An 18245-nucleotide genomic window follows, 5' to 3' on the forward strand; every position below is an offset into this window, starting at 1 on the left:
ACGAATTGTAGATACATTTTCTGTTGTTATAAGATGTATTAGATGTATTTAAGCTATTATATTCATGAATACAGTAGGAAAATGTTTGGGTCATCACTTACTTGTTTTAGAAATAAATTCTGAGTTCTGAGGCCTTAAAAACCTCTTTCTGTCTCATCTCGATTTGCGTGCGCAGTCCGGGCGCGTATCCGGAAAGCCATTATGTGAAACTCTGTGAAAAATGATAAATTTTGCTTTTAAAGTGAATTTAAGTTGACTTCAGTCAATATTTTGGTAAACGGACTCGGACCCGTGATTTGACGGTCCCGAGGGTCCGTAGAAAAATATGGGACTTGGGCATATGCCCGGAATCGAATTCCGAGGTCCCAAGCCCGAGAAATAAATTTTTAAAGAAAAATTATTTTCTGGAATATATGTGAGTTTTTGGAAATGAAATATGTCTGAATTTAATGGTATCAAGCCCGTATTTTGATTTCGGAGCCCGATACAGGTCTTATATGTGATTTAAGTTGAGCCCGTAGAATTTGGTAAGAAACGGAGGTCATATGACGTGATTCGGAACCTTAGTTGTAAAATTTGTAACTTCGAAAGTTCTTGAGATTTTCTCCGATTTTGATGCTAAATTCATAGTTGTTGATGTTATTTTGGTGATTTGATTGCACGAGCAAGTCCGTATGATATTTTTGAGTTAGTGTTCATGTTTGATTTGGAGCCCCGAGGACCCGGGTGAGTTTTGGATACGCCACAGAGTGAAATTTGGACTTAGGAATTGCTGGTATGTTGCAGATCTGCAGGCTTCGCATAGCAAATGCGAAAAATCGACCTGGGCTGCCTTGGTCGCAAATGCAACCTTTGTATTGCATTTGCGAAGGGACCCTCGCAAATACGAAGTTGACCAGAATTGCATTGAGTCGCAAATGCGACAAAATCTTCGCATTTGCGAAGTTAGCAGGTTTTAAAGGGGTTCGCAATTGCGAACCCTGGTCGCAATTGCGACATCTGCGACCTGCAAATTCATAACTTAACCGAAAATCTTTCATTTTTAAACCCTTTCAAACCAAAACACCTTTGGGCGATATTTCAAAGACAAGCACTCTTCCAAATGGATTGTAAATCATTTCTAACTCGTTTTCATTAATCTTTAACATCTTTTCACATGATTTCAACTCAAAATCAAGGGTTTTCATGGAGGAAATTGGGTGTTTTGGGTAGAACTTAGGTTTTTCAAATTTTGGGGGATTTGGACCTCAATTTGGGGTCCGATTTCAAAACAAATTATATATTTGGGTTCGTGAAGGAATGGGTAATCGGGTTTTGGTTCGAACTTCGAGTTTTGACCATGTGGGCCTGGGGTCGATTTTTGACTTTTTGAGAAAAACTTTAGAAAACTTATTTTCATGCATTAGAATTGATTCATTTAACATTTATTGATATAATTAAGTAACTTGTGGCTAGATACGAGCGAATTGGTGGTGGAATCAAGAGGTAAACCTGTAGTTGAGTCTTGAATTGTGTTTGTGGCATGAGGTAAGTGTTTGGTCTAACCTTAGCTTGAGGGATTAGGAGTCGTGTCCTATTTACTATGTGTTAATTGTGGAGTACGACGTATATGCATGGTGATGAGTTTCTATACGTTGGTTTCAAGCATGCCCGGAGTCTTATACTATGATTAATGTGATTCCGTTTGTATTGTTCATGCCTTATGTGATGATTTCTATTGTTGAGCAAGGCTTGTGAAGTAATAATGGTATTTGAACATTGAGGAGCGTTGGCTCAAGTTGTAAAATGATTTGTGGAAGTATAATTGTCAATTGAACCTTATAGAGCATTGACTCAAATTGTGAATTGAGTTGGAAAGTAAATGTGAAAAAGAAAAGAGGATTATGATATTGTCTCCCTTGCCGGGATTTGATTGTTGTACCATTGTTCCCTTGCCGGGATTTAATTGTGAATTTGTTGATTCCCTTGCCCTTATTGCTTTGTGATTGTTGTTTGGGTGAGGAAGAGTGTTAAAGCACGAAGGGTGATGCTATGTATTGTTTTGGTGAGATAGTGTTAAAACACGAAGGGTGATGTCGTGTATGATATTTGTGAGAGAGTTTTAATGCACGAAGGGTGATGCCATGCCACATGATGTACCATTCTGTGCCTTTATATGAGTGATAATGCACAAAGGATCATTCCGTGTCATAATTATGTGAGGTAAAAGCACGAAGGGTGATGCCGTGGAATTTATATTGATTTTATGGTGAGGACGAGAGGAAAAGCACGAAGGGTGATGCCGTGCACTTGTCTTTGATTTCCTGACTTTCGCCGATAGTTGAGTTATGGTGTTCTTTACATTTAACTATTGTTTTCAGTTGTTCCCGGTTATTTCCCCGCAGCATGATTTCCCATTCCTATCTTTAATTGTACAGTTTTGCCTTTATTTTCCGCTGTATATGATTTAACTGCACAAGTTTATTTGGTAGTCTGGTCCTAGCCTCGTCACTACATCGTCGAGGTTAGGCTAGGCACTTACCAGCACATGGGGTCGGTTGTGCTGATACTACACTCTGCACTGTGTGCAGATCCTGGTACTGGAGCATACGGACCGTAGCTTTGGGTTGCTGCCTTCAGTCCATTCGGAGATCCGAGGTAGTCCTACAGGGTCGCAGGCCTTGGCGTCTCCTTCTATCCTTTTATTCTGTTTCTTTTACGTATTTCAAAGACAGTGTTGTAATAAATCTTTCAGAGCTTTATCTCTAGTATTCCTAGACAGTCTATGGAATTGTGACACCAGTTCTGGGTAGTTTATGTATGGATTGGTATTGGCATCTTTATTAAAATAGTACATTTCAGTCTTCCGCTTATTAAATTATGTTGTTTTATTTAATGTTGACTATTAATTATTAAAGGATTAAAATGGAAAAAGGTAAATAATTCAAATGGTTGGCTTGCCTATCTTTCACTAGTAGGCGCCATCACGACTCCCGAGGGTGGGAAATCCAGGCCGTGACAAGTTGGTATCAGAGCTCTAGATTACTTAGGTTTCACAATTCACAGACAAGCTTAGTAGAGTCTGAGGGATCGGTATGAACACATTTGTACTTATCCCTCAGAGGCTAAAGAGTTAGGAAAAACTTCACATCTATTCTTTCTTGTCGTGCGGTTTGGTTTCTCAATGCTAATCGAATTTCTACTCTATTCTTTCGCAGTTTGGTTTCTCAGACTCTAGCATCTCAGGCAGTTGGAGTAGTTCAATCGGGAATGGTAGCTCAGACCGGAGATGGAGCAGCTATGCCTGCTGATGCCTTGTGTAGATTAGACTGGTTTACCAAGCTCTTCACTACCACTTTCAGCGGTGCATCTTCTGAAGATCCCCAGGATTATTTGGACAGTTATCATGAGGTTCTCACGAACATGGGGGTAGTGGAGACCAATGGGGTCGACTTTGCTACTAAGGTTGTATTGTGGTCCGGGCCCGGGCCTAAATGGGCCAAACGGGCCGGGCCTAACGGTCCCGAGCTTTGGCGGGCCAAGTTTTGGCGGTTCTGGGCCAAACGGTCCCAATGGGCGGAACCGACCCACTGTGGTCCTAAGCCCACATGGTCCCGGGCTAAATGGGCCGGGCCCACGGGCCTAAACGGGCTTTTTCGTTTCGGGCTATTTTTTTATTTTTTTATCTAAGGCAATTTCTTGTAAACTATATATGTATATACTAATATAAATTGCTTATATATAGCTATATATATAGTATATATAGTATGTATATATAATTATATATTGCCTTATATAATATATAGCTTATATATATTATATATATAAACTATATATATATATATATAGTTTATATGTATTAGATATATAATATATATACTATATCAAATTTAAACACAAAATAAATTGTAAAGAAATATTCAAGGGAATGTCTTATAATTTTTATTATTACGACATTAACAAAAAATGGCAATATCTTTTTTAGTCTTCCTCCCTCCAATGGAATGAGCACAACAAGGTACTAATACCACCATTAAAAGGAAAAAAAACTAAGGAAGATGTGCCAAAATACAAGTTACATATTAGTCTATGTATTATCTCTAACAAATCTCATAAATCCTTCAAGGTCCAGAGGAATTTCCATTGGTGGTGGTGGAAAAGAAGCTTGTTCATCACCACTTCCGGGCGAAGCAGCATCCTGCGCAAGTTCAACTTCAAACCGCAGATGCGAAAATACCAGAAGATCAGCTGCTGCAGCAACTTCAACTCCAAAATTTCCTCCATTACACATCTGAATTCATCCCGAGGCCCCCGGGACCTCAACTAAAGGCATCAACATATCCTAAAACCTTATTCGAACTTGTACAAATCTTCAAAACACTTCAAACAACATTAAAACAACCAAAACACATCGGATTCAAGCCTAAGTTTGTAAAATCTTTCGAATTCCGCTTTCGATCAAAAACCCAACCAAAACACGTCCGAATGACCAGAAATTTTGCACACACATCCCAAATGAAATAACGGAACTACTGCAACTCTCGAAATTCCATTCCGGCCCTCGGATCAAAATCTCACTATCGAACCGGAAACTTCCAAAATTCAACTTTCGGCATTTCAAGCCTAAATTAGCTACGGACCTCCAAAACACAATCCGAACACGCTCCTGACCCCAAAATCACCCAACGGATCTAACTGAACCATCGAATTTCTATTCCGAGGCCGTCTTCATACTGTTCTGACTACGGTCAACTTTCCAACATTTTAGCTCTCAGTTAGGGACTAAGTGTCCCAAAACTCTCCGAAACTCAAAACCGAACATCCCGGCAAATCAAAATAGCAGAAATAAACTTGGGGAAAGCAGTTAATAGGGGATCGGGGCGTTAATTCTTAAGACGACCCGCCGGATCGTTACAAAAGGATTCAGTCAGGATTAATAAGAAGCTTTTAATATGAAGATGTACATATGTTTTAACATCACACTTTTATTTATCTAATAACTAAGTCTTCAACATGGATTCTGCAGCCTGAGGGAACCTATACTATCACGTAGCTAGGATGAGTAGTAAGTACTTCACCTACTGTATATTTAAATTGTTGGATTCGTGTATGTAAATAATATAAAGTAGATAAAGTAATTGTCAGAAACTGCATTTAATTACCAATGATACTCAACTAGTTTAGGCTTATGAGATTAGTAACACAATAAGTCGCAACAACACAGTGAATATACTAAGTATGCGTGCACTTAGATTTGTAGAGATAATGACCTTTGTAACGAGTGGATGAAAAGAAAATGAGACAAATAAATAAATAAATGAGAAATGTAAGCTTCTATTCAGGGACCTTAGCCAGTGATGTGGCACATCTCTTTAACAAGAAATGCTATTTATCTTTTTTGTCATTTTTTTTTTCATTTTACCCAATTTTTCCATTTATTTCCCGCATCAACCGCCATAAAAAAAATTCCCGAAAAGTCACTTTACAAATCCCATTAATTACGAAACGTCCTTTCGCTCCTCTATTTCCTTCCTGCGTAAAACTCCTCATTCTTTATATTTGTAGTTTATAACTTCTTCTCATCTCCTCTGCTTTCTCCAACTCGTCAGACCTAAAATTCTTCTTTTGGTCTGCAATATCTCAATTATGTGTTACCACATAAAAAATCAAAAGTACTTCAGTTTGCCCATCTTGAATGATATGATTTTAGTCTGATAAGATGAATTATCTTCAGGATAATATAAATGTGGAAGATTTGGTTATCAAACGCTTATTCGAGTGTTTCAAAAGGCCCACATATAAATATTTTTCATTACCTAATAATTGGAAATTATTTGCTTCATATTTGCGCATATGCTCTAAAATTTGATTTGGTAGTTAAACTGAAACGTGAAGGACGATGAAGATCCATATACTGCTCTTTCTCTTGTAATCCACGATTTTTTCACAGGTACTCCAATTGTAACTTTTTCCTACACTTTCTTTTTTTCTGCCACTATTTAACAGTGTTATATTTGGAAAACTGAGCGCTTTCAGTTAACATTTGAATGAATAAGTTACTTTATTCATCCAATTTATTTATGTTAAAATCTCAAGATTCATGTCAACAATTAGTTGTTCCATAATTGAGGATCAAATGTTCCCACCAATTAAAGAGAAAAAGAAAATAAAAACATAGAAAGTAGCGCTTGCCCTTTGGCTACATTCTCTGGTGTTGAAATTTTGTCGAACTAGGGTCTTCAAACCTGTGGGATAAAATGGTGACACTTTGCACATTCTCTTCTTTGAGGATTTCCTTCGTAGGCTTTCTCACATCTCGCATACAAATGTAATTGTCCCTATATTTTGAAGAAGTTATGTGTTGAATTCTCATGATGCTCTTTGCACATTTTTGATGATAAGTTGCAAATTTATGAGGTCCGTCTCTAAAGCTGAAGTTTCAGAACTCTTTTAATTATTTGTTGTTTAGTGTATTTAATTTTCCTTTATTGGGATCAAAGCAATTTTTCCATTAATAAAGATATGTAATTTTGGTAGCAAGTTTAAATGCAGCGGTGAGATTGTTTTTATTATTTCAAAGTTGTTTAGCATAAACTTGGTATCGGCTGGTCCAAACTTTTGTTCTTATATATTTCTTCTTTCTTGTATTTTAAACCTCTTTAAATAGAGTTAATATTATATGCTTGACCATCCGCTCCTAAAGACGAATTGGCAAGTCATTTTTGATTAAAATTTAATGTTAAGGAGCCTTAATCGAGTGTTAGCTTAATATCTATCGTCTGATTCAGTTTTCACAATTTGTTGATGACCCAATGATTTTGTACATTTCTGGTCCATTTGATAATTTAGTGTATGTTTGGTGTAACATTGAAAAGGAATAATCTTGACTGAAGGATATGGATATTTTCCTTTTGAAGAATGCAAAATTTGAGATAAAGATGGAAACACTTTATGGATAGTCGCTTGATTATATACAAAATTATTAAGCAAACATTTTATGGTGTATTTAGTTTTGTGCTTTCAGCAAACAAAATTATTGCTATGACTTGTAGGTTGGACCATATGATGTAGGAATGGAGTTATGATTTGTTGAATTTTATTAAGTGTTAGTAATTTGTAATATTCTCTTGGTTCTGTTCATATACCTAGAAGTTTATTTTTATTCCATAATTAAACAAGATAATTAGTGTTTACTAATGTCTATGGTTCTCAATATTCTTTACTGCATGTGTTTTTATGTAGTATAGATCTTGAAGTGTATATTGAGCTTCCTTTAATTTGCTTTTTGTTGGAGCAATAACACAAACAACTTATTTTGTGGAATCTAATAAAAACTGTCAAACTGGAGTACTAAAGTCTGAAGAAGCAGGAGAGCACACCTCAACAATTTGACATTATTTAAATTTGTTGTTAAAGAGTAGTGTAATTTGAAACATATTAGTGGCACAATGAGAAAATATGTCAATATCAGATTTAATTTTTTTCTTTTTTTGTTCGTGTAATTAATTCATGTATGTTCCCTAAAACAGGATGATTATATAGAAATAGAGATACAACATTGGAAAGATAGAGTTTATTGGGCGTGAAACTCTACTAATAGGAAGAAAAAAGAAAAATGATTTTTTCATATATACAAATCAATAAAAAAAAGAAGTATGTGCTAATTTTATCCTGATGTTATACTTTTGTATGTATTTTCTTCTTATATATTTGTTTTTGTAATCTTTTCATATGTATGTTTTACTTCTATATTATTTTTTAAAGTTTTGGTAATATATATCTTGATCTTTTTCATATCGACCAAACTTATAAAAAGAGTTCTTTGAACGCGCAAAGCGCGACCAAACTTATTAACAGGTTTCTACCTGTGTGCTTTTTGTCTAAAATTAGAAATCAAGGGTATTTTTGACTTCTTAGGCATTCAGATCTCGTGTCTCTTAATTTTATAGCCACAGCATCACTACAATCCGCGTGTGTTTTAATACAAAGGCCACAACATCTTCGAACTTACAGCAAAAAGCAGAGCTCCATCAACCTCACCAGATCAACCCGCTCTGTTCCCCGTCCTAGCCTCTGCTCCTGGGTTAGTTTCTTCCACTCGCTCTGAATTCTTTTATATCTTTCTTTCGATCTTACTTTCTATGTTCTCAGTTGGACTGTAAACTACTTTGCCTTTTGTCAATTTTTATTGCACTTTATTGAGCATTTGGTTTTTGCGCTTCTTTTTTTTTTCCACTACGTTTTGTCTGATGCGAATCATTTTTTCACCAGCTATTGACTTCATCTATTGTTACACTGCTTGTTTGAGTTCTATTCTGATTTTTTCTTTATTTCCCAATTTGTTCTTTACATATATGAATTGTCTATGCTCAAACACTTTTTGGTGGAATTTTCAAATTTAAACAAGGAGAAATATATTAGCTTAATATTGATGATTTTGCTCATCTATTATGATTGTTCCCCTTCTTTGTCTTTGCTTAATAATATTGTCAAATTAGGTTGAATTGATTCATGATGTCTTCTCTGCTTCATTTGAACAAATGTGAACTTCACTAGAACTAGGAAACCCCAGAGGGTTTTGGTTGAGTTGGGACTAAGAGTGTACTTATGAAAAAATCCACTCTGGTTTGATGTTTTAGTCTAGAGTAAGATGGTAATTAAGCAAAGTAGCAGACAGATACCAACTAATTTAGTGCAGAATTAAACTGTTCTACCAAAAATCTGACATATGAAAATTGATGCTGGAAGGTTAGGTCTCTTGATTTGCGCCACACTTCTTCTTCATAATACATGTATACATATATGAAGTTATATGATATATTTTTTCTTTCACCTGTATAATATTTTCATTGCTTGATTACTGAAATTCTGAAGTGGATTATGCACTTATGATGTTTGATGATATGCCTTCTTTATTTAGTGCTACTTATTTGGAGTTACATACTTATATTTTGTAGCCAAAATACTTTCTTGGGATAAAACTAAATAGAACTATTGGTTTCGGGAGTGGAGCCACGTACTTCAGTCTGTACGATGAGCCTCTCATTCACATATCCCCTTGTTACTAAAAAGAAAGTAGCTAAGACCAGTTCATACCAAAGAATTTTTTTTGTTATCTTTCATTATTATCTTAGTTCAACCTTTGATGGAAACCTCCTTCTGGTATTTATTTATTTTTTTATTTTTTTTAATAAGGTATTTATATTAAATGTATTGGACAACTACTGAGGATACATTGTTTGATGTAGTTCTCATATGCCAGTGACAAGTAAGTATTTACCACAATTAGATGCCATCACGACTAGTTGGATTTAGGGTCGTGACACATTCACTTTCATGCCCTCATTTTCTCATTGTTTCTTCTTACTACATTATGTCATCAGAATTTAGTTTATGAATGGATGTTTTCTTAAAATACTGATCTTATTTCAATCAAATAATATGAAATAATAGTAGGAAGGTGGTCAAGATGTTAAAATCTCCGTATAGGATATTTTTCATTAAAAAAATCACTATATAGGACATTCATTTCTACTGGTTGTACATCATTTCATTTACGTTATAAAATTATAGTTCAATCAAAGCACTTTGTGTGATGGAATTTAGGAAGTCTGTTCTTTTACAGAGAGTATATGATTAGTGACCAGACAGAGAGGAAGTTTTTGATTTTTATGTTTACCATTAGGTGTTGATATATGTTGATCAGCTCTAAAAGTTAGGGCACTTAGAAATGAAAGAAAGTACTTGTGTTAATCTGGTTTGAAGTCAATTTGTATGCCTGATAATTATGGAGTACTCTGTATTGTAAGAACGGAGACATAAAATATCAATGGTTAAACATGACAATTTGAAAGTTATAAGAAGTGAGACTCCCATTTTACCTTACTGTTTATGTAGCTCCTCGTAAGTTTATACCATGAATCCCAGTTTGTATCAAGTGCACTTGATGGCCTTTTAACTTGGAAATATGAGGTTGTTCTTGAGCAAGGAATACTCCAATAAGAAATTTTATATCAAATTTAGGAGGACTGTCTTAACAACTACTCCATCTTATTAGTTGAAATCAGGTTGTAATATCTATCGCTGGTTATTGTAACGGAAGTATTAGTGGCACTATGCCAATATAAGGATTAAGGATTAATCCTTTTCCCCATAAATTGTATTGCGAAAATTTTTCATAGTCAAAGAAATATTGTTCTTAAAAAAGGAGTGCTCAGTATTATAATAATATGGGAAGAATAGGAACTTCTGGCGCGCACTAAATACAAGATTCCATAGATATGATACCATAATAAGCTTGCATTTAAAATTTGCCAGAAACTCAAAAGCATTTGAATTTTTTATTCACTGATCCATGTGTGTGGATCGTGTACTGTCATTTAAATATTGGTTCTTTCAAATATTGCATTAGTTTATAATCTTTTTTTTTTGAATTTGGGTGACGTTTGTACAATATCATTATCCATGTAAATTTTTGTTGATGATGGTTCTTACTCCAGTGATTCCTCTCTATTTATCTAGGAGGAGGATGTCAAGAATAAAATAAGGATGATAAGAACATCTTATGATCATGGAGAAAGCATGAAAGAGAAAGAATGATAAGGAGGGGGGAGCTTCCAAGAACAATGAAGGTAACATATAGTTCACCTGCAAAAATGTCAAGATCATCAAGCCTAAACTTTGAGCAAGGGCATACCTAATCCATCTCTTTTACTATTGTGGCTGATTATGATGGAAGAAAACTGTCATTTTTGTATTGTCGTTGCGCTCCCATAGATGTAAAAAGTGTATCATTTGGGGATCATACTATATTTGTAAGTGAATATTTGTTTCAAATTATATCTACTTATATCCAGCGATATTGTCTATATTTGATAAATTTTTACATATCCTCTCTTCTGCCATTTCATATCAAAATAGAGTTAAATTTTTTTTAATAATTTCAGCTTTTACCATATTGGGCCCATGCTATGGGCCAGCACCACCTAGTTATCTAGGGCTAGGGCAATTTGCAGTCGTATCCTACTTTTATGCTACCTTTTAATCTATACCCTATTTTTAAAAACTATTGATTTTGTAACCAACTAACAAAAAATCCGTAATAATATGATCATTATACCCCTTCCAAAACATATAAAAGATGTATCAAGCATAACCAGAATTAAATTCCAGATCTTCTTTGTATCTCCTTCAGCAGTCCGTCTCTCCTGAGATCGTTTCTCGCAAACCAGATTTGAATCAGATTCAAATTCTAAATTCAAAATTACAAAATACATTGTAAGTATTCAAATTCATCTTCAAAATTCAAAATAGCTTTTGAATTACATGTTTTCTAATTGATTGATTGAAGTTGTTTGACGAACTTCACTAATATGCTGAATTTGCATTCTAAATCTATTTGACGGTGAATTCGAACATTCTAATCCGACAAATATGCTGAAACAAGCTGAAGTTATTTAGTTCATATCTAAAAAATTCAGCAAAACGAGCAGGCAAATAACACAACGAAGAAAAAATTATATTAAAACATTATATGAGTGTTTGAATATTTAAAACACCTATACGCAAAAAACTTCGACCTGTCGAAGTTTTTTAGTTAATATTTAAAAACTTCAACCGGAGAAAAAAATATCAATTAAAATTTCATATTGCACAAAAAACTTCGGCATAGGTGTTGAAGTTTTTTAGTTAATATTTACAAACTTCAACAGAAGAAGCTGAATGTTTCCTATTACACTCTGTAAAAAAAATAAAACATCAATTAAAATTTCATATTGCACAAAAAACTTCGCCATAGGTGTTGAAGTTTTTTAGTTAATATTTACAAACTTCAGCAGGAGAAGTTGAATGTTTCCTATTACACTCTGTAAAAAAATAAAACATCAATTAAAATTTCATATTGCAAAAAAGATTTCGGCATAGGTGTTGAAGTTTTTTAGTTAATATTTACAAACTTCAGCAGGAGGAGCTGAAGTTTTCCTCCTACACTGGGTAAAAAATAAAATATAAATTAAAAAATAAAACATAAATTAAAATTTCATATTGCACAAAAAACTTCAGCACAGGTGCTGAAGTTCTTTAGTTAATCTGTAAAAACTTCGGCTGATGGAGCTGAAGTTTTCCTCCCGCACTATGTATTTTATTATCATTTTTTGGAAAAACTTCATACCAAAAAATGCTTATGTTTTCAGGAATATGTAAATCATTTTTCATATAATTTTTTGTATGCTGAAATTTTATTTAGTTCGTTTGCTAAAAATGCTTAATATTTTGTCGTGCAATATGTAATTTTCGGATAAGTTTTTGTTAATTGTTCTGTTATTTTCTAAGTTTAAAAAGAATTTTTAGTTCATGCTTGAAGTTTTCATCAAGCACTGTGTATTTTATTATGATTTTTTGAAAAAACTTCATACCAAAAAATGCTTAATATTCGGATTAGTTTTTGTTAATTCCTGCTGAACTTATATAGTTCATTTCCTCTGCTATTTTTCGACTTTGAATAGAATTAATATTAAAAAAATGCAGAAAAAATTTAAAACAAAAACTGAATATTTCATTAAACATCAAAAAGATAAATTGAACTACATAAATAACAAAATAAATATAAATAACAAAAAGAAAAACTAATCGTCCATATCATCATCGTCACTACCAGATGGACGAGCATCTTCATCAGCAAGATTATCAAATCTTGCATACATCACAAGCGTATCAAGCTTGTTGTTAATTTCTTCCAGCTCCATGTCGTACTTGTGTATGAGCTCATCCAGTTTTAGCTCAAAAGCCTCTATAATGTCTTGTTTGATTTCTTCCACTATTTGCCTGATGACAACATCCATTTTTTCCTTTTTGTATTTTATTATGTCTGCTAAAATATGTGTTTGAGTGAATAAACTCACAAGGAATAGCGTGCTTATATAGGGGGAAAAAACTTCTCCATGGTATATGAAAAGGCAAAGAGGAATTTTAAACGTTGTCTACTGAAAAGCGTGCATGAATGTGATAGAAATGTAATTATTACACTAACACATAGCCCCAACGCAATATAATTACTACTTTAATTGTGTAGGTTACTCCTGTATACTATGCAATTAATGCTGAAACATGCTCAAGTTTGTTGAATTCATTTGCTAAAACTTCAGCCCAATGTGCTGAAGTTCTTTAGTTCATTTCTAAAATCTTCAGCACCTAATGAGCTGAAGTTGTTTTCCCTGCATTCATGAATCCCTGTCATACAACTTTTTCAAAAAAACTTCAGCTGATATGTTGAAGTTATTAAGCTTATTTCTAAAAACTTTTGTACTTAATAAGCTGAAGTTTTCTGTGCAGCATTCATTAATTATGTCATACATCGTTTTTCAAAAAAATTTAGCAGAAGATGCCTAAGTGATTAGTTCATTTGTAAAAACTTCAGCACAAACAACCTAAAATTCTTCTATTCATTTTCCTAATACTTGCCACTAACATGAATCTGCAGGATGAGTTCAATTTGCGTTGTTATAACTTTCAATGAGAGTTGGACTCCTGATTTCAAATACTTGGATCATGATACAAAACTTATTCTACTTAATAAGCACATATCATCCAATACTTTCCTGAAGAAAATTAGTGAAGTTGCAAATATTGATTCAACCAGATATGCACTAAAAGTATTGTTTGATATCAAACTAAATACAAGCAAAGGAATGCTTGTAACTTCAGATGAAGAACTCAGTACCTGTATACATTTGCTTACAACTGATTCACCCTACAAGAATTGCCATTTCATCATCGAAAAAATATATCCTTTAGAATCTGCAACATTCAAACAATCGCTTGTATATGCGATAGATTCAGAACCTTTTGCTGATTATCAACATGAAGTAGGACAGCCAATAATGGAAGTAGACAACGAGCAACAACCTTCTAACATTACAGCTGCTTTAGAATATATAATGCTGCAACAACTACCCCCTCATCCAATAAATTCATACCAGTTTGTTGATGACCAAGAAGAAGAAGGACAACTAATAATGCAAATTGACAACCAACACACAATCCAACAAAGCTTTTTGTTACCTTCTGCAATGATAAGCAACAGCGAAGATGAAGTAAACATGGAGCTTATACCGATAACATCAGATAGAATTGAAGAAATTGCTGAAAGTTCTTGTGCTTCTCAGAAATCAAGAAAAAGAGTGAGGAGAAAGCTGAAAGAATCTCCACCATGTAAAATACTTAGGCACGATGCGTTGCATGAGGAAGTAAGAGTTGGCTCAATTTTTGAGAACAAACAAAACATGACTAAATTTTTCTACAGCTTGGAGATAAACCAGAAAGTTGAATTCACTGCTGTTAGATCATGTTCAAAGAGATACGAGCTGAAATGTATCGTGGACAAATGTGGTTGGAATGTACGTGCTACCAGAATAAAAAATTCCACACTTCAGGGTGATAAAATATCATAACATCCATGAATGCTCGGTTGATGCAAGAAAATCATATCAGAAGCATGCTACATCAAATTTTATAAGTGAACAAATTATAGAACATGTTCGAGACAAAAAGATAGAGGTTACACCAGCCTTTGTAGAAAATAAAATGAAAAAGAAATTTGGAATTGACATTGGTTATCACAAGGCATGGCGTGCTATTCAAAAAGTTGTTGCTTGCATAAGGGGAATACCTGAAGAGAACTACCAGATTCTTCTTTCATACCTACACATGATGGGGGGCAAAAACTCATCAAGCATAAAAAGAAATGCGCAGAATAGGTAAGCAAAACAATACTAACCATCAGCCTGAAGTTTCATATTCCTATTTGAAAAACTTCACATCTTATGATTTGTTTTTTTGTGTTTCACTGTACAGATTTGCTTACATCTTCTTTGCTCCTGCGGCATCAATAGCTGATTGGTCCTACTGTAGACCCGTTATTGCAGTAGATGCAACGTTTTTAAAGTCAAAATATCGTGGTGTTCTATTTGTTATTGTATCAAAGAATGCAAACAATCAAATATTTTCTCTATGTTTTGGTGTAGCAGATTCAGAAAACAATGCGGCATTCATTTGGTTCTCCGGGGAAATGAGAAAAGCAATTCAAATCCGTCGTGAACTGGTTTTCTTGTCAGATAGAAACCAATCAATCGCAAATGAGATTAGAAAAGTTTTTCCTGAAGCTCACCATGGTATCTGCCTCTATCACTTTGACAAAAATTTAAAGCAAAGACATGCAAAAGCCACGGTAATAAATCTTTTTCAAAGTGCTGCAAGGTCATACAAACGTGAAGATTTTAATCAGTTAATGTCCCAACTCAAAAGTATTGACAAAAAAACATACAATTACATAATGGAAGAGCCTCCCGAGAGATGGGCTCGAACGTGGTTCCCACGGCGACGTTATGATATGCTAATAACAAACATGGTAGAATCAATGAATTCTGTTTTACTAAAAGAGAGAGAAATTCCTATTTTAAGAATGTTAGATTTCATCCAAGAAAAGTTGGGAGAGTGGTTTTATGAACGGAGAAAAACGACAAATGAAAATTTTCACATAGTATCAATATGGGCAGAAGAAGAGATGACTAGGAAGATGGGCTTGGCTTGCAAAATGTTTGTGAGTATATTTATTAACTTCAGCTTTTTATATCTGTTGAAGTGATTTACCGCTTACATTTAAAAAATTTCATACTTTTTCTTTTTGAAGCAAAAATACACTAATATAGTTTGTCTTTATTTTTTATTCCTTGTTAGGTGTTTAACCTTGACTCAATGTTGTTTAGAATAAATAGTGAAGGAATCAAATTCATTGTGGACTTAAAGAAGAGAACATGTGACTGCCTGAAATTCCAACTTGATGAATTGCTCTATCCACATGCAATTGCTGCTATAAATAAGAGATATTTGCAGAAATCTGATTACTTCTCAAATTGGTATTCAAGGGAAACATGGTTGAAAACATATGAAGGACATGTGAATACCGTAGGAGATCAAAAATCATGGGATATACCACAAAATGTACAATCTGAGATTACAAAACCTCCCGATGTAGAGATTTTACAAGGAAGAAGACAAAAGAAGAGGCATATACCTGCGACTGAATCAGTACCATTCACGTCTACCAAATGCAGTCGATATAAACAAGCTGGGCATAACAGAACAACTTGCTTGTCTTCTCCAGCACCTCATCCATATACCAAGAAACACACTGAAAAATATTCCAACATTCAATAATCCTTGGTCTGAATTTAGACTTTCTTTATTGTATGACATAATTGAAATGTGATTTTTTTCATAGGAATAAAAAAAAGAAGCTCTTGGACTATTTTATATACTGCTAAAGTACAAATCACTCATTTTTGTTGTGCAGACTTACAAGTTTGGTTGCATTTTAAAAAAGTACGCAATGACTTTTGTGACAAAAAACATCAGCTTACAGTATGTGAAATACATATCCTTAAACAAACACACATACACACACACACACTCACACACACACATACACGTACAACACACAAAAAGAAATGCATGTACAAACAAAAGCTGCAGCATCTCTAAGCTGAAGTTATAGAAAAAGAACTTAATAAAAACTAAGAACCATACTGCAACTAAGAAATATAAAGCAAATACCAACAAATAACAAGGATAATGCAATAGAAAGCTAAGAACAAAGAGGATGACAATTACATTGATATAAAAAGAGATGAGAACAACAAACAAAGTACAAACAAAACTTCAGCTCTCTGGCTGAAGCTATACAAAATGAACCTAAAAACTTCAGCTCTATGGGCTGAAGTAAACAAAAAAGCATAGCATTAAAACATAAAAAAAGGATTACAAACACTAACAATCATCACCATCATCATCATCATCATCATCATCATCACAGTACTCCTCAATTTCTCTATATATCTCATCATTATCAGTATCAGAGATACCTATAGGGTAGCCGGGCAAAAAATCACTGAATCCAAGAAGATCAATCTTCAACTTTTTGAATTCATCACGTAGCTGACTTTGTTCCACGATTAATCTGTCCATAAGAGTAAGAAGAGTCTGCAGGTTGTTTTGCAGCTTGGAATAGTCGTTCCAACTGGAAAACTGAAAACTATCAAACTGCTGCACAACCTTGTCGAACGAGGTTGAATAACCTCTACAACTACGTTCCAGGTTAAGCCTATTCTAGAATAATTCATTCGCAAAGAGCTTTGGTCTTATTCTCTCTCAATCAGCCTTTATTTGATCCCACAAAATCATAAGATTAACCATCGCTTTGTTATTGTACCACTCACACTTCAAACTCTCTCACTTCTACATAATTTCATCCATATTAGGCTTCCTACTTCCGCTTGCACCAGACATTTTTTATTTAACAAAAGCTGAAAGACTAAGGATGAATTTAAATTTAAAGAAATATGATGCAAGTCTATGAATGAATATTAAATTTTCAAGTGAAGAGATTGTTAATATAGACAAAGAGTTCACCTAATCAATTTAATATCTATAAATGTAAAAGTAACTTTTCAGTTGTTTTTACTGCTTTACGTTCAAAGAAATTGAATGAAACAAGATAAGTAGGTGGTAAAAACAAGTATGTGGTAAATGCAAAAAGAAATGTAACTTCATCCGTAATAAAGCCAACAGTTTTTCTATAGTAAAAAAATAACTTCAGCTTGAAAAATATCTTTTCGGATCATTTACTATATAGTCAAACAAATGTAAATGAAAGATGAAATAGGTGACAAAAGACAAAAAGTAGATAGTAAATGCAAAAAAGATAAGTATCAACTTAAAAAAATACCAAAACATGCCGAAGTTTTTGTCGTAAGCTTTTCCAAAATCTTCAGCCCAATGTGCTGAAGTTATTTAGTTCATTTCTAAAAACTTCAGCGCATCATAAGCTGAAGCTTTTCATTGTGGATTCAATAGTTTTGTCATAAAGCTTTTTCAATAACTTCAGCTCAATATGCTGAAGTTATTTAGTGCATTTATAAAAACTTCAGCGCCTGGTAAGCTGAAGTTATTGTCCTGGACTCGATAATTTTTGTCGTAAAGTTTTTTCAAATAACTTACGCAGAAACTGCTTTAGTGTATTTAGTGATGGGCTGAAGTTTTTGTCGTACATTTGACACTTTTGTTATGACTTTTAACCAAAACTTCAGCTTAAAAAGCAAAAGTTATTTACTTCATGCTCAAGTTTAGCATGCTGAATTTCAACGAAAATATACTTGAGATTCATGGAAAAACATACAAATATATTTGAATCAAACCAAGTCACATAATTCACA

At 33.9% G+C, this 18245-nt stretch overlaps 2 protein-coding genes and 1 long non-coding RNA gene across 3 annotated transcripts; all 3 read left to right on the forward strand.

Moving 5' to 3' along the window:
- The first annotated feature begins 7909 nt into the window (after window positions 1-7909).
- On the forward strand, window positions 7910-10834 carry LOC107765617 (uncharacterized). Its single transcript, XR_001643469.2, has 3 exons — window positions 7910-8062; window positions 9175-9247; window positions 10501-10834. It is a non-coding gene; the product is annotated as an uncharacterized LOC107765617 (long non-coding RNA).
- A 3725-nt stretch (window positions 10835-14559) lies between these two features.
- LOC142170216 (protein FAR1-RELATED SEQUENCE 5-like) lies at window positions 14560-15619 on the forward strand. The gene is made up of 2 exons (XM_075232065.1): window positions 14560-14732; window positions 14830-15619. Exons 1-2 carry the CDS (start codon window positions 14560-14562, stop codon window positions 15617-15619), a joined length of 963 nt encoding a protein of 320 aa, XP_075088166.1.
- Window positions 15620-15729: 110 nt separating this feature from the next.
- On the forward strand, window positions 15730-16191 carry LOC142170217 (uncharacterized). Its single transcript, XM_075232066.1, has one exon. It carries the CDS (start codon window positions 15730-15732, stop codon window positions 16189-16191), a length of 462 nt encoding a protein of 153 aa, XP_075088167.1.
- Window positions 16192-18245: the final 2054 nt, after the last annotated feature.

Source organism: Nicotiana tabacum, chromosome 16 (assembly GCF_000715075.1).
Source record: "Nicotiana tabacum cultivar K326 chromosome 16, ASM71507v2, whole genome shotgun sequence".
Classification (NCBI taxonomy): Eukaryota; Viridiplantae; Streptophyta; class Magnoliopsida; order Solanales; family Solanaceae; genus Nicotiana; species Nicotiana tabacum.